At 36.9% G+C, this 22,355-nt stretch overlaps 1 protein-coding gene across 1 annotated transcript in view; it reads left to right on the top strand.

The window, feature by feature from the left end:
- The window catches only part of LOC134792736 (nitric oxide synthase-like protein), a 143,339-nt gene that overhangs the window by 6,609 nt on the left and 114,375 nt on the right, over positions 1-22,355 (top strand). Inside the window, exon 2 of the mRNA XM_063764036.1 lies at positions 1,774-2,093. Coding sequence (XP_063620106.1) covers positions 1,839-2,093 — 255 coding nt within the window. The 5' untranslated portion in view covers positions 1,774-1,838. The remainder of the gene's footprint in view (positions 1-1,773; positions 2,094-22,355) is intronic.

Raw genomic sequence — 22,355 nt, 5'->3', positions numbered from 1 at the left:
GATTTCAATCAAACCAAAGAGTAAAAGTCGATAAAAGTAATTCAGGAAACTTGGTCGCGATAAGACGCCGGGCTTGCCCGCGATCTGTTCTCTTTGTGGCAACTTCTTGATGGGCCATTATTACCGAGCTTTTGTTTAAAAAAAAATCTCCCAAAATATTGCCTTAATATTTTTAAACTTTTTGGAAACAATATTGTACCAAAATTACGGCGATACCGTCGTGATTTATTGGCGACACTTTTTTTGATGGCCGTAGAAGAAAATTGAAGAGTTCATTATTCCTTACAAAATTTGTATCAATATAACAAATTGTTACAAAGTTGGCAGTTATGTACTTAACAGTCGAGCAGTTTTAAGGCATTCTAATGGTTAACCTTACCTAGAGTCTCAAGAAATTTAGAGCCATTATAGCACTTTCTCAACTATGTACTACAGTTACTCTAAAATTCTTGGTTTTCAAACGAAAACTGATTTCTTCGCCTAGAAACTCCTCTTTATCGGAAGTCCGTTAAAAATGTATCCTAATTCAATGTATTTGTTGATATTGGCTCGTAACATAAGGTCCGATTATTTTTTTTAATTTTCTGTATTCGAGTGAAAATAACTTGAACACAGATAAAACGTTTGTTTAAGCGCTCTTAGTGGTTCATCTGCAAATCGTTAACATTGTGTAAACAGACTAGGCAAGTCCCGCGGGCAAACTCCGGCGGAAACAAGTGACGGTATCGATGTCGCGACATTGTTTTACACGTCGGCCCGCTCTAACATGTTTGACGCTGTATTTAGATTGTATTTAGGAGAGAAAGGGCATGTATAAATTTATTTCAATTCCTAATTGAAGACTAAGACACAGACATCACGCTGCGCATATAAAATGACAGTAAGTCAGTACGCGCATCAGTTTTAATTGGCATTCACTTAATAAGCTTTGCTAGAAAAAAGGCATAGAATAACTAAAAACAACTAAGGGATGATTTATTGTCTTGTTTTGATACGCCCTTGAGTCGTGTCATTGGACCATTAGGCATCTCACGCGTACTAATAAGTAAGAGCGAGATGCCTAATGAGATGACCCTCACTGAATTTTACGAGCGACCGTCAAGGTCGTATCAAAACTAATCGAAAGCCTTAACAAAGTGTTAGATCAGAATCGGGGTTAGTGATTATTTTCCGATAATTTCCCATAAGCGATATAAAAACATCACATGAATCGTGAACCTGTGAAATTATAAGTGGAAATAGTTGTAGCAATTATTTGCCACAGTAAACACAAACATTAATAAATCTAATGCAGACAAAGATGTACCCACAAAAACAGTGTAACAACCAAATATGTCTCATAAGGCATTATTTAGAAACTTTCAACACGGCGTTATTACCAACTCAAACAAGTCCTGAATATTCATAATAGGTAAACTCCTGACTTAATGGATAAATAGCTGTTCTTCTGTTCTGTGAGTAAAGTTTTATTAATTCCCTTGTGTAGTCTACTGAAATACAAGATACATTTCGTCATTGTGCTAAATTTGTTAATTAGGTTTTCTAGGGAAACAAATTTGGGTTCCATAAGTTCCATTACGTTTGAAACAGCTCCTGTTACAAAATTATTAAAATTACTAATTTTAAATTTTAAACTTGGATTGACACACTTCTTAGACATGTGACATGTGCAATAAACTTATCTCAATTTGACCGGTAGGTTACAAATGTTACAATTAAGTGACAAAGTTACAATCTTCAGAAATGTTTCACTAAAATTTGAAAGCAAAGCAGCAGATAGGGAACATGAGAAAATTCGAATTCGGTTAAGTAGATAGAAGCACAAGTAACCCATCAAAATGATGTCCCAACACCTGACGAGTATGTTCGAGCAAATCGGCAACTTCACGAAGAACAACCTGACCCACAATAGCAAGCTGATGAAAGAGAAGGAAAACAAGTCATCACTCAATCATGTAGGGGAGAAGCAGCAGGCGTCTCCCTCGCACAAACAGGGGCATGCGCCGCCACCGCCGCTGAAGAAACCTTACAAGCTCAGGAATGTGTGCTCCAAGGCAGAGTCTTATGACACGCTCTATTCCAACAGTATTATGGTAAGTGGTTGCAGCTTTCTTATAATTACATAAATATTAAGGAACGTTATTTCAATACAAATAATATTAATTTAATTGACGTTTATGCTACATCGTTAAGGAGAATGTCGTGTTATGTGTATTAAGTACATTATATATTTTATACGGAATATCACAAAAGGCTTATTCAACTTTAATACCTGTACAACAGGTAATCTAATTTAGAAATAAGTCAAGATTAAAATACGAATTCTTTTGTTATTTACGCGGTGTGACAGTTTCAACGAAGAAAATAAATTTCTAGTTTGACTATAAGCCAGAAAACACGCTAAAAACTTTTTCAAGAGTTTTCCCAGTTTAAAATATTCCCAGGTTTTGACGATAATGTCATCGTGCGCTCGTAAGCCAATCCTTTTGATAGGTCTTAGTATGGCAACGACAAAGACTACAATATAGATAAGTACACAAACAACCTACATCAAAGGGATACTATTTACCCGTGGGATATAGCGATGTTACTTTAGATGAACTCTAAATTATTATCATGGTAAAAACAACAAACTGTACTACTACTGATCTTACACCTTCAGCCAAATAGAAGATACCCTGTTGGCACCTTTATTATGATGTATATGGATGTCGATATATGTGTCAAAATTTAGTTATAAAGCACTAGCAGAAGTGCATTTTTGGTCCCGTTAAACCGAGGTTTGCTAATGACGTACCTATGTTTCAAAACGACATCTACCGGGACAGTTAGCCCTCATTCACAAGCGTTAAAAAAGCGTTTGAATCTGTCCGCACTCTAAATTCGATTTAACGACCAAGGCTTAAAGTCGAAAATCCAACAACGCTTGATAAAAAGCGCCACCGCTGTCGTGTGAATAAATACACATGTATCCATTTGTGTCATTCAAACGCTTTTATAACGCGCGTTGTAAATCGCCCGTGGGAATGGGGGCCTACAGACACTCGGACATCTACCTTATAGAATAGATGCGTACTATTCTTTTACTGAACTGACCCTTGTACATTTTATTGTGTAGCTTTAACGGTAAACCTGTCTTCCACTGACGTCGTCACATTGTTATAGTAGGGTCCTTTTCGCTATTAGTCCCACAGGTCCTACAAATTTAACCTCGTGCAGATTCTAACATGTCAACGAACTCTAAAGCTCAAAGTTAAAATATGTCGTCGACAACCTTACCCATAAATAATATTTTAATATAATGTTGAATTTAATTTAATTGTGAAGACATAAATAGTACTATCAAAATTTTATACGCTAGCAACTCAGGAATCCTTATCTATAAAGTTTCAAACAATCACCAAACATCTGAATGCCTATTCAATAATAAGTCGTGACATACGACAAATGTTTTTATAAAGGGTCTAGCAGGCTAAGCGAACAAGAAGTGCCCCCAACGACGATTTGGTCATTCTTTCAGGTGGTGTACTGGCAGGTCCTAAGAACACTCTATGCTTAATATCAGTCCTCGATCTTCTTTTGTTTTCGAGTTATTCAGGATAATGTAAAATAATCAGCGTATCAATGAAAGTGTCATATTTTGTAAACTGTTCAAGTTAGATTAACCAAACAAAATTATATTTGACAACAATAAAATAAACTACAAAATGAATATGTTTAACCTGCATCATGTCCTTATACTTCATTATAAAAAAAAAATTAAATACTATTTGCGGAGGTACACCTACAAAAAAAATATGCATGAGTAGCCACTAATACCCACTACATACACATATAAAAATATTTGCATAAATCTTCGTGCGTCATGTCAAAAAAAAAACATTATCGAACAAGGATGTCGGAAACGGCTCTAAACATAAAAAAACTCAAAAATGCGCGTTTTCCCAGAGATAAGACCTAGCTAAATCAATTTATCGCGCCCGAAAACACCCATATAGCAAATTTCATCGAAATCGTTAGAGCCGTTTCCGAGATCCTTGTTCGATAATGTTTTTTTTTTGACATGACGCACGAAGATTTATGCAAATATTTTTATATGTGTATATAGTGGGTATTAGTAGCCACTAATACCAGCCACTAGTAGCCACTCATGCATTTTTTTTTTGATGGTGTACCTCCGCGAATAGTATAAAAAATAATGAGAAGAAGAATAAAATGATTTTTTTTCTAATGAAGTATAAGGACATGATGCAGGTTAAACATATTCATTTTGTAGTCTATTTTATTGTTGTCAAATATAATTTTGTTTGGTTAATCTAACTTGAACGGTTTACAAAATATGACACTTTCAATGATACACTGATGAGTTTACATTACAAAAGAAGATCGAGGACAGATATTAAGCATAGAGAGTTCTTAGGACCTGCCAGTACACCACCTGAAAGAATGACCAAATCCGTCGTTGGGGGCACTTCTTGTTCGCTTAGCCTGCTAGACGCTTTATGACAAAATGCAGTACATCTGTAGATTCTGTAGAGGTTACGATCTGTCACTTTGGTAAGTCAGGTAGACTCCCTGAGCCGTCGTGCCTTCATAGTACCTTTTCATGAAATTGTAATTGACGGTGATGTTCCCCCACCACGTATTTCTCCACACTTCTAAAATACGAAATGATTAGGCCATCAACACATTTCGCGTTGTTATCGCGTCGATAACAAAACAACGTTTCTGATTTAGCCTCTTCTGACGCTACGCCGGTGATGAGTTTCCTTTTATCACTTTTGGGAAAACACAAAGTGATTCAGAATTATTTTTATTCTGTAGGTCGTACTAGGTCATGCATACTTATTACAATCGATTCAAATATTCTTTTTAAAATTCGTAATTTGCGATTTTTTGCGGTGGCTGAGTCGTAATTAATAATTTAGCAATGTAACGATTTCAATGACATTTTAATATTTTCAATCCTCTGATTGAAACTTTGATACGGTTAGCAGATTTTTATGGATCAGTTTTAACCATGCTACGATGTTTTATAAATTCCTCCGGACTTTTATTTATAATTATTATGAGAAGTGTAATCAATTATTTAATTAATTTGACCAAACAAACGAATACAGGGTGAAAGTTCTTATGACATTGTAATAAACTTTTAGTTAACTATGTCGAAGTTGGTAGTTTTGGAGTAGGTACCTACCTACTTATACATGTGCCAATTACAAAATTAATTAGTAAACATCGTAAAGGCTTCTGACATGCATAAAACGGGGTGAAAAGACACGATTTTCAACTTCAAGGACGATTTTCGCCAATAATCCAAATGATAAAAGTAATTATTTTGATATCATTTTTTGAGTCTTGGTTAGTTCTTCGATTTTGCATTTGTGAAATAAATTTTTACCTACCCAATTCAGAGAAAATCAAAGAAAACTACCTGTTTTCTCCATATCCTTAAAACGGGGTCGATAGACACAAGAAAGGGGTAAATAGAAATATTAAGTTTTTGCTGTCATAGGCATCGAATTTGGTCATTATTATGTGGATACTCTATTGGCAAATGGTATATATATCTGTTAAACAGCTATTTAACACAAAATTATTTTTTCGTGTCTTTTAACCCCCAAGGCGTGTCTTTACACCCCTTTGTTGTATCTAATCACCCCCTATGGCGTAACTGTTCACCCCATATGCGTGTCCGCTGACCCCTTTATCACGTAAATTTGCTTGTTATTGGTTTTTTGCAAAAAAATGCTTTATTATAGAGAAAATTAGTGATATTATTTATTATTTAGGTACTACAGATACTATATTACCAGGTTAGCTAACTTTTACTTAGTTAATGTCAAAACATTTACCGCTAGAACAAAGTTCAGACAGGCTTCATTTCTTACCTCGGCGAGACGTTACTTTAGAGTCAAAAAAATCTAACTTTTAGGCAGTTTGATTAACTTCTTTTGGTATCAATGTAGAGAAAAAAAAGCCTACTTTATACGCATTCCAAAAAATCTAATTTTAGAGATGTACGTTTTTAAATATAACAACTTGAAAGAAAAAGTTCAAAATTTCTCTATTCACCCCGCGATTTCTGTTCACCCCGTTTTACGGTACCGAAATATATCGAAAGTAAAGCGTACAATAGTTATTTGTTTTACAAGTTTAACCGCTCGTGCTAATATTGATACCCGAGCAAGCGAAATATTCCAAAATTGAACCACGAGCATAGCGAGTGGTTCGAAAAATGGAATCTTGAGCGTTGCGAGAGTTTCAAAGCACGAGGGTTAAACAAAATTTGCCCCCGAGTGAACCACACCAACCCGAGGCAAATATTAAATGTAAAATATCAAACAAAATCGAACCAAATCAAATCAAAATTAATGTTATTAAATATTTATCATCTAAAATCATCATTTAAAAGTCAATTCTACCAGCAAACATAAGAAAACAACTCAAAATTTGCATTCGATTACTTTGCCTCACATGTGAATAAAATCCAACTTTGCTGTCAGTTTTTGAAGCGCAAAGTAAGCCTTTCCGAGCTGGTGCGGTGAAAATAAGTATGTGACTAAGAACGGCGGAGTCGCGCTGCAAATGCTAGGCTTTATGATAATGGCTTTCTGGGCCTTCCATTATTTGTTCCACTTGATGCTAATTTACATTCATGTACTTCGATGAGAACCTTTCTTCATAATAATGCTCACACCGCTCAAGATACCGCGATACCGATTCCCCCATTGTTGTATGTTTTATTTATAGCTTCGCAATAATGAATATAAAAGAGATTCTGTTTTGTATCGACGCAACATTATTCTGTTTGTCTTAACAATTCGACAAAAAGCTCTGAAATATGATTGAGACGCGTAGGTATACGTATTCCGGTATATGTAATATTAACATGGATATGTACGTAACCGAACGGCAAGTGATAGAACGTGTTTGTTTCATATGTATCATACACACAAATTGTAGAAAACAAAGTAATGATTTAGCTTCACTGTAGCATCAAATTTGTAAAGTATACTCGCGTCGTTCCCGTAGACATCGAAAACTTAAAGGAATCTAAAGCTAATTTTTAAGCTGCACCCTTACATGTAGGATACACTTTTTAGTACCTACCTAACCTGAGACTCAAATAAGAAAAATGTTAGATTATCAGACCAGAGTCGTTAACTTTTATTGTTTTTTTTTTGTTTTTATATTGTCCACATTTTTTTAAATAAGTTTTACCCTTCTTTCGGACAGCAGCAGCAGGTACCTAAAACCTAGGCCTAAGGTAAAATGCCGAATGTATTATAACAATTTGATAGGATTTTCATTTCATTTTGATACGACCTCGAATCGTGGCATCTCACACACCGATAAGTACCGAGCCAGATGCCTTATGAGACTACTGCTGACTCCATTTCGTCGACACCAATGTCAGCAATCAGGTCACGTAGCCAACGTCAGGGGTGCGAAACTCCTGACTTCGGCCAAACTCGGCTCCGCTCGGCTCAGCATTGCTCCGAGCAATTATTAGGGTTGTCACCACTTGGCTTCCTTTTGCGTGCACGACCACAGATAAGATAATCACTTGAATTTTGACAACCCTAAATAGCCGAAAGGGATAGTGCCATATATTAGAAAGGGATATCATGATTCGACCCTGAATCGCTGTCAATCTTCGGTTTTGTAGGAAGTTTCCTTTCTGTACGGCAGTACTATTATTTATTCTGTGCCAACGTGCCAAACGTTAACGCTCCGTAGCGTATCGTAGTTATCTCTTTCCCACTAGTGCGACAGTGACAGTTGCGGTTCGTTCGCTGCCAACGTGCAAGCGTTAACGATTGCACGTTGGCTACGGACCTAGCGTTTGCTTTACGTTCAGTCACAGATGGTGTACGCAGTCTCAAGGTCGTATGAAAATAAGTCGTACTCCTAGTCGTTATATTGATAATTTTAAGATCAAGCGACAAAGATACATACATCGCTTACTTTTATTATATTGTCCACAGAAGTAACCTTTTTCTAAAATGTGTTTGACCCACCTGTCTACCCAAATGTGCTTGAAAACTACATGGAAATCTGAGATGCCCCATCCAGATTGAATAAAATTCCTTCAGTTGCTCCATAAATAGCAATGCTTTTTACTAAAAGATGCATTGCATCCGTAAATATTGACAGGGTAGTCAGTATATCTTCTAAAGGGAGACTTTACACGTCCCAGGGCGAAGGTGAGCTACCTAGACACACACATAAAGAACTGTGTCAGTTATAATGCCAATAACTTTGCACATGACTTTTTTAAACTTATATTTTTAGTAAAAAAAAAGTTTCACTCGAATAACCTAGAAGAGTAGAACATTAGCCCTGTTTCTACTTGTTATCAATATCATTATTTTATATTAATGGAACTATAGGTCTAATTGTGTATCTACAAGTTTAAACATATTTGTTTGTGACAGTTTGTTTCCTAAATAAATAAATAAAATAAAAAACATTTTATACGGTTAAATAGGGTCATATAGCAAGTATTTAAGTAAGTGTAACAGGGAGACAAAACCCGAAAAACTTACTCAATGTTGAATTTGTCGGTTTTCTTCTTCTCTCTTCTTTCATGCACATTCAATCTTAATTGCACAAAAAAATACATGTAAAAGGCGTACTTAATGCCACAAGGCACTTTTATATAGGTACCAGTCAAGTTTTTAGACAAAGCAGATAAGTTGTAGATAGTGCAAAATCATGTTTTTAGTTTAGGAATTTCTACAAACTTACCGAACCAAGAAAAAATGTAATATATTGAAATAGAAATAGTTTATTCGTGGCAACGAATTTGCAGATAAAAAAAACAGGACAAGTGCGAGTTGGACTCGCCCACCGAGGGTTCCGTACTTTTTAGTATTTGTTGTTATAGCGGCAACAGAAATACATCATCTGTGAAAATTTCAACTGTCTAGCTATCACGGTTCGTGAGATACAGCCTGGTGACAGACGGACGGACGGACGGACAGCGGAGTCTTAGTAATAGGGTCCCGTTTTACCGTTTGGGTATGGAACCCTAAAAAGGGAAACAAAAAACAAACTTACACATAACATTACAGCGCATATCATTACATAACATAACAAGTAATATTAGCCACGAACTGGTCCCGATTCAGCATGGTGTTAGCCTGGATGGGCCAACGCTGGTCTTCCGTCGGGGCCATGGACGAGTGAAGCACGGAAAGACCACAACATTTAAACATTTATGTACAATAACCAAAAATCTACATATTTTTAGCCCGTCATTTAATAACTAGTTAATGTTACATGCTTGGTTTTGAGCATGGATAGCGGCATGCTTTCGCACGTAGCGCGGAGTCACGTGACGGCGCACAAAATAGAGTCATTTGCGAGGCAGGGCTTTATTACTCGCCGCGGATTTTGACTCGTGACCGACTTGATAACTCAATACGGACAATACGGCACAACCATTATAGACAAGATGACTGACAGGATATTATCTACACACAATTTTAAATACATATTGATTGTATATTAATATATACTGTATTACTTCTTAAATATATTTTAGAGCACCAAATAGCAACTCAAAAATTTCTAGAATATATGTAGTAGAAAAAATAGTAACTCATTAGCGCCATTTGAACCATCCTACTAACGCGGTTTTAAGCGGTAAACAATGTAATAAGCTCTTAATGACTGCCGCACTTCTTAGATCTAAAGTAACAAAATTAATCCCACTAAATCCTTTCCCGATGCCCCCGAACAGCTAACATTGCAATGGACGTTGTCGTTTTCCTCCATTCAGTTGTCTTTAGACAAGATTACTCGTTTGTGGCGATAATAGAACTGCAGTTAACACAATAAGCTGGAAACAAGTATTGTTGGAGTTCAAGAATGAAGGCTTTACTTCAAGCCTGAGATAAGACGAAAATAGGATTTGTTTCGTTTGAAATGCGGCTAAGAATTTATAAAAACTTGCGCTTCAACTTTGTAAAGAGCTGTTTCAGACGCGCGTTTTATCTGTGCATAATAAAGTGGTTTTTGTTAGCGACAGTATATGGGAAGCGTGATTCGTACGTACCGCATACGGGTGGTAATACCCCTACACTCGTAAGCCCGCAAGTGCATACACACAAAGCTAATACCCATACAAAAAAACGCAATCTGACATTAAGCTAATTTTACGGTTTCACTTATAATATTATAATAATTAAGCCTGTATACGTCCTACTGCTGGGCACAGGCCTCCTCTCATGCGCGAGAGGGCTTGGCCTATTATAGTCCCCACGCGGATTGGGGACTTCACATACACTTTTGAATTTCTTCGCAGATTCGCAGAGACACAATTTCACTTACTTGTTTTTAACTATAAAAATTAACTTAATTGTAATAGTAAATTAGCTAAATTGTTAGTACCTACCTATGTCTCACGATAGTTTAAATTCGTTTTACCAAGTCTGGTAAAAAAAATCGCTTTTAATACCTCTATTTGCTACATACTTACACCTTTTGTATTTTGACGCAAGTGATTCCATTTTTGGGTCAAACAGATCACTGTGTTATGTCTTTCCTGTAGACATTCACAAGAGTTAAGGGCTATAAAGGTTAATTTTCTTATTTAACCCTTATCCACGTGAAAAGGTCCTCCTTTTATTTAGAGAACTATGATAAAATCATTGCTTACATACCCACAAGCTGTTAACTATTGCCCACAGGAGAGAAAACTAGTGTGTTATCGCGAACAGCACATTTTTCTCTCCTGTGGGCTATAGTTAACAGCTTGTGGGCGTATAAGCAATGATTTTATCATAGTTCTCTAAATAAAAGGAGGACCTTTTCACGTGGATAAGGGTTAAATAAGAAAATTAACCTTTATAGCCCTTAACTCTTGTGTATGTCTACAGGAAAGACATAACACAGTGATCTGTTTGACCCTTTTATTTAGTTTCACCTGTCCCGTTGTCTGTCTGTCTGTCGGTCTGTAATCAAATCTTGCAAGTTAAATTTGATCCACTTCCCGGTTTCCGATTGAGCTGAAATTTTGCATGCATGTATAAATCGGATGACAATGCAATATTATGGTACCATCGAGTTGATCTGATGATGGAGACAGGAGGTGGCCATAGGAACTCTGTGATGAAACAACGCAACCTAATTGTGTTAGGGGTTTTTAGAATTGTCTCGATGAGTATTAGTTGTCTGTCGTAAGAAAAGTACAGTCAGTGATAAAAGCTTGTACTTACCAAAAATTAAACTTTTGCCAAAAACTTATTTATTATACCTTGCTAGTCAAAATGTGTTCATTGTGTTAGTTAGGTGAATTATTTAATACACTAAATAGAACAGAAAGATCTCAACCCAAAATAAGAAGTACCTAAGTAAAAATATTTCATGGAACCATAGCATTTTTTCCGGCCACCGTCATTCGGTGTCTAAATAGAATTTAATAGTAATGGCGTGGCGAAGTGAGGCGTTTTCTTTTGATCGAAGCTACAATATTCCATAGACCCATATTTTCTTAACATTCGACACTGTCAATTTGTGAAAGAAAAATACGAGTATTTCCGGGCTCCTTATACAAAAGGGTCTTTTAATGCAGAGTGTTTCTTAGATCCGGAGGTCGATTCGAGCTGAAGAATACTTATAATTATATTGGTGCGGTCATATTTTACTTAATGTCGATGTAGGCGGCCGATCGTAAGATCAGGCATATCATGAAATTCCTAGGCATATCGTGAAACGTGAAAATCTTTGACTCGTTCCCTGAGTCAACAGAGCTCCGTATTTCTGGGCAGTTTGCCCTTCGGGCATCTGAAGCAACCTAACGAACCTATCCTACCTATATTGATTTAATGTGACTATCGTCAAAACATTACAGGAACATTACGTTCTGCCTTATCTTACGATCGGCCGCCGACATTGATATTAAACAGTTTTAAGTTCAATTTTTTAATTGACATCGTGGAAACAAATGGACACACAAAGAAAACAAGCACAAATTTAAAGTTTTGAGATACATTTAGATTCTATACAGCCGCTAAGCTTAAATGGGACTAGGCCGGAACATCTGCCGTATGCCAAACGACTTGTGGGCCAAGAAAGACACCAAACATAGTGCGGCGTCACGGTAGACCTAGAAGGAGGTGGCGGCACGATCTTGACGTCTTTCGGAAAGGTTGGCCTAATATTGCCATAGAACGAGACGCGTAGAAGAAAGAGAGGGAGGCCTTTGCCCAGCAGTGGGACACAACAGGCCAACAAATAATAAATAAATAAATAATTTAGATTCTTACCATGATGGTAGAGCACAACCGCAAAAATGCCATAGAAATCGAATGCATCTGTAATTTTTTTTGACGATATTATAGTGGGTTAGTTTTTATATTCAAGGCTGTTCTATTTATTTATTATTTATTTCATATTCATGTTTATTATCTTTAACCAAATGTCTAAAAGCATTTGTTTTTTTTTATTCGGCTCACAAAATGTGTTACAGACAATTGCATGAATAACAATATTTAGCATAGAGATCAGATCTAGACTATCGGCCCGATCATCAAGATGTCAAGGCGACACGATATTGATCTGTCACTGTCAAAAGTGACATTTTTCTTAACCAAAAACGTCACTTTTGACACTGACAGATCAGTATCGTATCGTATCGCTGTGATCTTATAAGCATTGTTCGAATCGGGCCGTATAACCACAGGGCGGACACGCCATAGATCAAAATTCATTTGCGTTTATATGTGTGCGCGGCACGCGTCAATGTGTATCTGTGGGTAAGTCGCTTTATGGCTCCTCTACACGATGGGCCAGCGTCGGCCACTCCAAGGGACGCATTTATGCGTTAGAGGGAGCAAGTGATATTGCAATCTCATTCTACCGCATGGCTGCGTCCCTTGGAGTGGCCGGCGCTGGCCCATCGTGTAGAGGAGCCATTACTGAGAGGACGCCAGAAGTCCGCCAGATTCATGTCGCTGCCAGTCGCGGGGCGAGGTAATGCGAGTTGGGGCGGGGCGGTGCGTGGCCGTTCTGAATGATAATACTATAACTTATTCTGTGGCATAACTAAACATGTGTACACAGAAGGATAAGAACATTTAATTACAATTTATGCTAGAGACAGTGATTATGGTAAATACTTTAGACATTCAACTATGTATGCATGCCGCAGTACATCTGTCGCAGCACGATTGCAAAACCTAATTGCGGGTTTTGTGTGAATTAGAGCAAGGATGCTTGCTTAAACTTTGTCTTGCTCCCAAACTAGATACACAAGTTATACCTACACACTCACGAACTTAGGATGAACATTATCGTTGTACACTTTGTTTTCTAGTACTATTTATATTTATTTAAGACGACCGGTCTAGCCTAGCGGGTAGTGACCCTGCCTGCGAAGCCGATGGTTCTGGGTTCGAATCCCGGTAAGGACATTTATTTGTGTGATGAGCACAGATATTTGTTCCTGTGTCATGGATGTTTTCTATGTATTTAAGTATTTGTATAATAAATATAGCGTTGTATGGGTACCCACAACACAAGCCTTCTTGAGCTTACCGTGGGACTTAGTCAATTTGTGTAAGGATGTCCCTATAATATTTATTTATTATTATTTATTTACACACGAATATGTTGATGTTGATTAAATACCGAATCACTACACCTTATAAAACAAACAGGCCTATTCGGATTTCGAGATAATCACAAGCTCTAGAGACGATAGAGATCAACTAGATCTACATCACGATTCATAAGAGCTTGTTGCTAGGCCTACATGAATAAAGTATATTTTTGATTTTGATTTTGATTTTGATTAGATATCGACTAGATGTGACTTGGATATCTAAGTCATAACTTGTCAAAATCGTTCAAGAGGACCTCCAGAATCGCGGAAACGTCAAATTTGACATATCTATCTTACAAATATCTTTAAATTATCCATATCGTAACTTGTTGAAGGCTAGTAGAAATCTAATTCATTTTCCGAATCGAGCCGAAAGTCCCCCACCGCGTCTGTCTGTTTATCTGCGTGACGCCTCTGTGTGTATGTATGTTCGCAATAAACTCAAAAACTACTGAACGGATTTTCATGCGGTTTTCACCTAATAGAGTGATTCTTGAGGAAGGTTTAGTTGTATAATTTGTTAATCCGTGCGAAGCCGAGGCGGGTCGCTAGTCATTTACAAAACTACTTCAGTGTGTTTAAACACAAAATTCGATTGATTATCCAATTCACATGAATGCAAAATGATCATTTCTCCATTCAAACTTTGTAATGACGTTCAATATCGAAGCGTTATAGGGATCTAATTACGAACGGTGCAATAAAGAGCATATCACTCAGTACCGAAATACGCAAATTGCGGGGATCTTTCTCTTATACTCCAATGAAGGCGTAATAAGAGTGACAGAGATAGATGCCCGCAATTTGCGAACTTCGATTTTCGCGGTTATAGCCCAGGTATGGCATCAATTTTAATTAACATTTCGTATAGTTGAAGTTCACTTTTTACCACCAAAATAACAGTTGAATGGGATGGTAAAGACAAAATGTATAATATACTTATGGCATTGTTGCTGCTGAGAAAAGGTACTTACTAATAAACTATTAAAACATTATGCGAATTGCTATAAAAGTCTTTGTCAAACTATACTGCCCCTGACGAATTTTAAGATAAGCCATTTTCGAGTGTTTTAGTAAGTACTATTATATCTACATAAAATTGTACCTGCTGGGCACAACGCACAACTGAAAAAGCCTATCTTCATTCACTGTACATCCATTAAATAAGATTAAAACTAGTATCAATGATACGTTTTTCCTCTAAATTTACAGGGTAGCTAAAAAATAAGTGGATTGCTGTTGTCAGGGAAGTTTTGGGATTGAGCAACCTTTACTATGGGACCAACCCAGAAATCCCAAGAAATAATTGTCTGTTTCATACATTTTGGCTGGTCCATTTCTATGGGAGGGTAATATTTTTTTCGCGATTTCGGGGTTTGCCCCATAGTAAAAGTTGCTCAGGATAATTCCAAAACCTTCCTGACAACGGGAATGCACTTATTTTTAGCCACCGTGTATACATACGGTGTTTTCTACACCTAGCAAAACATCGAGGTTAAGATAGAGAAACTAGTATTTATCTTTGCTTCTTCTGATTACAACTTCTTCAAAATCGGTACATCCATTTTTGTCGGTCATTTGTGCTCGTTACGCATATATCAATTAGCACTTTACTCCTTTGTAAGTATGCGAAAAATGTAAACATCTTTGACGTTGACTGTACTAATCAACGAATACAATGATGTTTTATAAAAACGTAATACGTGGGGTATTCCGTCGTAAAAACAGCATTAGTGTACTCGTACTCGATATTTTGTTGAAATATGCAGTAAAAACCGCGGGTCTAATACCTGTGATGTGAGTAGTGGCATTGTAATAGATAAGACAAGTACTTTCCTGACAATTAAGTAAGGAGCCGTTATTAACCTATTCAGTGCATGACAACGCATTGTGGGTACAACTCTAAGAAAAAAAAATAACTAAATATGTACCTAACTATTGGGAAAATGACGCTAAATGCTACAAAGTAGAGCTACGAGCGTAGCTACGCTGTGAACGGCGCGCTCATTCTTTCTTCCGTGCTGTGAATAAATTACTATTGAAATTGAAATATACATATAATTTCTTGCATAACAAAAAGTCTTGTTCTAAACGAAAAAGTAGTTTTTCGTAAGTATAGTATTATGTTTTATGCGCTACATCTACGAGATCGCTTCAAGTTATTACCGCCAAAGGACATCTTGTTTTCTCGGTCCTCACTAACTGCGCTTACTAAGCAACCTAAAGACGATTTTCGCCTCCAACATAAGAGAAAACCATTTTTCTCTTTCAGAGTTACACTTTATAAAAACTAGAGAAAATTAAGGTAAATAAACAGTTATACAATATTAACAAAAATAAAATGGTAAATTTTTGTTAGTAAAATCTGAACAAGAAAAGATAAACATATTTTAGGGCAAAAAATACATTACCTATATTATGGTTTTCATCTCTTCTCTATGCTGTTTCTGTCTTTTTTATTGTGATATTAGACTTTACGTTTCGTATTAGAACGGCTTCTGAATATAGGTAGTTAAAAATGGTACCTACCTATTCCTATCCTATTTTGCTGTTCAAAGAGCTGCAACATAAATAATTTAGAAAATACACCGAAACGAATAGGCACTACAAAATCACCGCCCTTCCCTGCTTTGGCAGCAGCGATTCTATTTATAACCAAAGCGTTTTTTATAAGAGCCTTCAGATAATCGAGTGGCACGCATTTTTAAGCCATCGATCGTTCATAATCGTACGGAGCGTTATTTGAGTGCAGCGCACGGTCCGAGTTCCGAACAAACTTGCTGATGTTCCATTGATGAGCTTACGGGATTTTCAACTTAGCCGTGTTTCGGATAACAAGGATTAAAAACACATCGGCTCCTCACCTAGGTACTGCAGCTTTTAGCCACCGGGTAATAGTTTTAAGCCACGAGCAAGCAGAAGTTCCTTTGATCAAATGTTACAGTAAAGGATTGTTCGAATTTGTGCTTTTGTTGTTTCGTGTTTAAGTTTTAGGAAACCTGATAATTTACCTGCTTACATGAGATCTACCTACTCGTCTAAAATACCGCAGTTGTAAGGATGACTTGACATGATAGACTGGTCTAGAACCGGACCGAGGCGTTCGACACTTCGTTTTCTATAGGAAAGAAAGAAAGGAAGGATAAAAAAAAAACACCTCGGCCCGGACGCGGGCCGTTCTATCGTGTGTCACGCTAGGTTTTCATCCAGCGTGCATCACCAAACATACAAATATGTATATTAGATGGACACAATGTAAAACATATCCACCGTACATAAATTTATCAAGGAATCATAGGACAAAGCCTCAGACTAAGTATTTGATTACGTACTTTGTTTCTGTAAGTACATCCTAATGTACTTTTATTCGACCTCAGCGGGAATCACAGTCTATTTGTCAACGCTGAGAGCCAGTCGAGGTTGCCCTATGAATTGTTAGTGAGCGCACTGAAAGGCAATTTCATTTCTTGTAAAATAGATTAGGGTTTTGCTGGGGCACTGATTGGAACAGGGCTTTGTTTAGATAAGAAATAGTAGAAAAATATTCATATACATATATAATAATGTTCATCCAATCAATAGCCATAAACTTAAAGGATGACTCACGTTAGACCGGGCCGGGTCTGGACCAGAGCTTCAGGAGCTTCGTTTTAGAAAGCATCACGTGATCACCGGTCATGTGTCATAAAAAGTACCTAAGCGCCAGAAGCTCCGGCCCGGACCCAACCCGGTCTAACGTGAGTCATCCTTAAGGGTGATTAAAAAAAAGTTAATTCATTATCTTGGGTGGAAATAATGGACTACGGTCGTATGAGATATAGCATAATATGTGACGTCCCAAGGGAAAAGGTACCTTATGGCGGTTAGCGCTTACGCTATTATTAACGCCGCTTCAATACTACAGCGGTGCTATGCGACGTAAGCGCCAGCTGCCATAAGGTACCTTTTCCCATGGAACACCACATATATGTACATTGTACAGGAAGACCAACTTGATTTGATTGTTAAACTCTTCAATATGTTGACTTATCCTGTTTCCGCTAAATTAGGTTAAATAAAAGCTTCCATTTGGAAACAACATTCCTATCAGTGGTTTAAGAAGCGAACGCGTATTTTTTCTACTTCTTTAAAATCTAACATTATCATTGCGAATAAAACCGCATTCTCAAGACAGGGAAGCTTTAACAGGAAAATATGCTAACAATAAAGATAGCATTGAACAGCCGGCGCATTCCTTTTGCTTTCGACGTTCTAACGTTTGAATGTCGCTCATTTCTTGTCCGAGCTAAAGCTAAAAATATCCATATTTTAGTGGCTGATAGCAAAGAGAGTTATACCAATTTGAATATAGCGTCAGTGTGAGAGAAAATAAAATTTGCATTTTGTAGGAGATCGGACGACGTCGGGTCAATTGGATGTGCTTGAGAATTGAATGCACTCTATGACTGAGAACGTAACTTGAAGTAAATTACCTACTGATTTATTCTGACTGCAGCAGTATTGAGCTATTTGACCGACTGATATAAAAGAAAGGGCACCGTAATCTACGCAAGTATGCTTAGATTTGTACTTGTTGCGATATTCTTAGGCCTTTAAATAAGGAGCTTTATTCTATTATCTACAGCTAAATATGCTTGTTATTAAAAAGGTCACGATCAGTGTTGGCCGAAAGTTAATGCGAATTGAAAAAGTTGGCCATTAACCATTATAAATTGAACCTTATACCGTAACGGACGATTACAGTTTACGATTCAATTTATAATGGTTAATGGCCAGCATTTTCAATTTGCATTAACTTTCGGCCAACACTGGTCACGATCTCACAGATTTTAAACAGGCACATAATATATTTATAAAGTCCGTAGTGTTTTTTTTAAATAGATATTTATTTCCGTTAAGTTATATCTTATTCACTTCAATTATTGAATGGTTAGCAGGCCTATTCGAACGTACACTGACATCAGAATGATATTTTATTGATGTCATTTAGTTATCGTCCGCCTCGCTTCAGGTAATACATTATACGGACAAGTACGATCGAACTGAGGCCTTACCATGATTATTGCAATTCTGTTTAAGACCTAAACTGAATTGCTAAAGGACGGAGCTAAGTTTATAAGTCGCATAACTCCGTCCCTTAGCAATTCAGTTTAGGTCCTAAACAGAATCGCAATAAGGACATCATGGTAAGGCCCCTGCACGATAACTGAATGACATCATTCAAATATCATTCTGATGTTAGTGTACGTTTGAACCGTCCCGTTACTATCACTTGTGTACTTAACAATAAAATGATTTAATAAGAATAATTACATAATGAAGTTTCAGAAGAACTTCAATGAACTTTACATTTATATTGTTCATCAACACATTTATATTGTCAAAATACTCGAAAAGTCTATTTAAAATTAAAAGGTCTACAAACTTTGAATTAACACACTCATTGTTTTAGTAACTAACCAATACTCCTAAATCTACAGCGAGCCAATTGGCTCAAATGATTAAATTTAAGTTGAACATTTCCCTCGTCATACTAATCAAATAGTTTTTCTATAAAGCATGTTCGTTTTATAAATAACTTTGATTAATTGTTATGTTAAAACGATTTGCCACCTGTATGAATTTCAAAGGTACGTCAGCATTATGCCATTTTAATAACAAACCTTCCGTAAGACACAGACATATTTTATTAAATATATTAAGAACGGGTCACTCACGTATTTTAAGTCAACGCAGGCTCCTGATGACACTCCTGGGTACGGAGTGAAACATGTCGAGCATTTTTCGACTTAAAATACGTGAGTGACCCATTCTTAAAATATTTATTATGTAATTTTCTCATCATCAAGTAAACTTTTCCCTCAAGTCCCTCAACTGATAGCTAATTGTTAACAGTATCTTACGCGGTTGCAACTTTAATGTGCGGAAGTTGGCGAAGTTACGTATGAAGCTTGTGTTCGGGAGAAGCTGCACTTTTCAATTAGCTCACCGTTCCTTGGAATACATTTTTCATTCATGATTGCATAGGTAAGTACTACTAGTTTGAAGTGAAACTAGTGGTGGAGCCAGGGGAAATTAAATTAGAAACCTTACATAACCGTTAATTAAGACGAATATTTATATTTAAGTAGAATATTCATGTCCCGTAAAACACAGAAACGGTATTTTGCTTGTCCTTTTTTTGATGAAATACGTAATTTCGATGTTTTTTTTGTTTAATAAGTATTGCGTTTTTCGTTTCGTCTGACGGGAACCATCGTGAGTATTATAGTCCGACAGGTTTTGTAACTTTTTATGATTACCAATGTACCACATTTTTCGACATTTACGCAAGCAACTAGGTTTATACATATATTTAAAATTAATTAACTGTCAACAAGTAAAAGATTAAAATTGTGCTGCAGACTCGCTCTGAACTGAAGTTATGTAATTAATTTTAGGTAGAAAACGTTCATGACAACATTCAGTAATATTTTATTAATATTTATACGTATTTTAGTAATAATTGTCTTTATCCACTAATTACATACCTAACAGTGAACGAAAACAAGGAAATACCTGAAATAAATACTTATCCGCATGTAGCATTAAATATGTATAATATTTTGGAACGAGTAGGGGTAGTCCTGGAGATTAGAACCATTTTATCAAAAACTGCCAAAATCAAAATATTTATTTCAATTGATTTCACCATCACTCCAGTATCACCTAACGATACCTCTTGCTGCATGACACTATGTATATCAAGAAATAAATAAATATGTTGTTTGGTACTTTTTTTTTTAATCCGAGCGATACGACCTTCAAACCTTCAAGAAAAGAGCGCATTCGCACCTTAAATTCCGAAAACGCAATTCCAACCCCTCTGGTGTTGCGGGTGTCCATGGGCGACGGTGATTGCTCACCTCCAGGCTATTCGTCTGCTCGTTTGCCTTCTATATCAATAAAAACCACCGAATGAGCGCTACGGAAGACCAGCGCTGGCTTTATAGCTAGCATTATGCTGAGTTGGGTCTATTTCGTGATGCACATCTTATTGATCTCTTCTTTCCTTGCTGTTGTTGTCTGTACATATTCGTAGATGTTTTGTGATGGTCACGAATACAAATCTTTTATCTTATCTTATATTATCCTTTTAAAAAAATTAGGATTCCAAACAAACTCCTGACCCCACCTTAAACTTCTGGACCTATCGTCTTTTATTTCTGTCATTATTTCGGATGGCATTCAAGATCGCTTTTATTTAACCACCTGAAACTTGATATATAAAATTTAGCCACTAACTCGGGGTGAGTTACCAGTACAATTTTACCCTGTGTGTTAACGGTTAACTCTGAGTTAATGACTAACCCTGAATGGCGCAAGTGGCCCTTAGATCTATAATTTTATTTTGACGCAATTCAAGGTGACGCTACTCACCTTGAGTTGCGTCAGAAAAAAATTCAAGCGAGTAGCCAATAAAACAAAAAGGTTGCCATTACGACTGGTTGCGGAGAATCGTGCGTTCAGTATGAAGCAGAGCATCTAGTATAGATTCAGTCTATCGCTAACCAAAATAGTAAGAAAAGCGGATTACCTACCTACTACAAAAGCCCCATTACAAAAAAACACCCCGTCCAATAATGCCCCGCTCTCTTTTAACTTTCTCGAAGCAGGTTGTATCTACAGGATATTAAAGGGACGGAAACTTGTATCTGTTATCTCCGGAGATATGTACTAACATTAATACCTACTTATAGGAATTTATTGTAGGATTGTACCTGCTTACCATCAAGCGAACCGTTTACTTATAAGTATATTATTCGTTTATATTTTGCGCGCGCACATGTAATAATCGTTACAAACATGTGGACATTACTGAAAGGTCACGCTCCTGTACTTTGTGTGATAAGACTCCTTACCGTGCATAATGATGTGACTAGCGCTCATTCATTATAATTATGTTCCATCTATTAAGAAAGTGCTCCGTAATATGAAACAATAAAGAAAGCCTTCAAGTTGCACGTCGCGGCCGTATATCATGAGATTCGTAACAAAACACGCTGCTTATGAAATAAAAAATCGGGCAAGTGCGAGTCGGACTCGCGCAGGAAGGGTTCCGTACCATAATGCAAAAAACGGCAAAAAAAAACGGTCACCCATCCAAGTACTGACCGCTCCCGACGTTGCTTAACTTCGGTCAAAAATCACGTTTGTTGTATGGGAGCCCCACTTAAATCTTTATTTTATTCTGTTATCATTGTTGTTATAGTGGCAACAGAAATACATCATCTGTGAAAATTTCAACTGTCTAGCTATCACGGTTCGTGAGATACAGCCTGGTGACAGACAGACGGACGGACGGACAGCGGAGTCTTAGTAATAGGGTCCCGTTTTACCCTTTGGGTACGGAACCCTAAAAACCGAACTCAGGCAAAATATTCGTGGCGAGACGATTTTTCCATTGAAAATATTGTAGTACCTGCACATGTTACCCCTTAAATTTATTAACGTGCATTCTATTTTTGAAGTGAAAACTTCTTTAGCGGCGCTGTGCACTTATTGAGGTGGGGAAAAAATGTTAAACTCGAGACAGCGTAAGACGTAAGACGTAACCCTCTCTTTCTACCGCGCGGCGAAAATGTATGACTGAGCCTGCTGTTTCTTTTAGGCGGCGCAGGGCGCTTGCGTGACGTCACGTGTGACGGACAATGTCATTGTGTTTTTCTTTTTTGATTTAAAAATCATCTAGTGAGTTTCC

The sequence above is a fragment of the Cydia splendana genome, chromosome 8 (genome assembly GCF_910591565.1).
Source record: "Cydia splendana chromosome 8, ilCydSple1.2, whole genome shotgun sequence".
In the NCBI taxonomy this organism is placed as follows: domain Eukaryota; kingdom Metazoa; phylum Arthropoda; class Insecta; order Lepidoptera; family Tortricidae; genus Cydia; species Cydia splendana.
The sequence above is the reverse complement of the archived record's forward strand: the minus strand, read 5'-3'. Positions and strand labels throughout refer to the sequence as shown.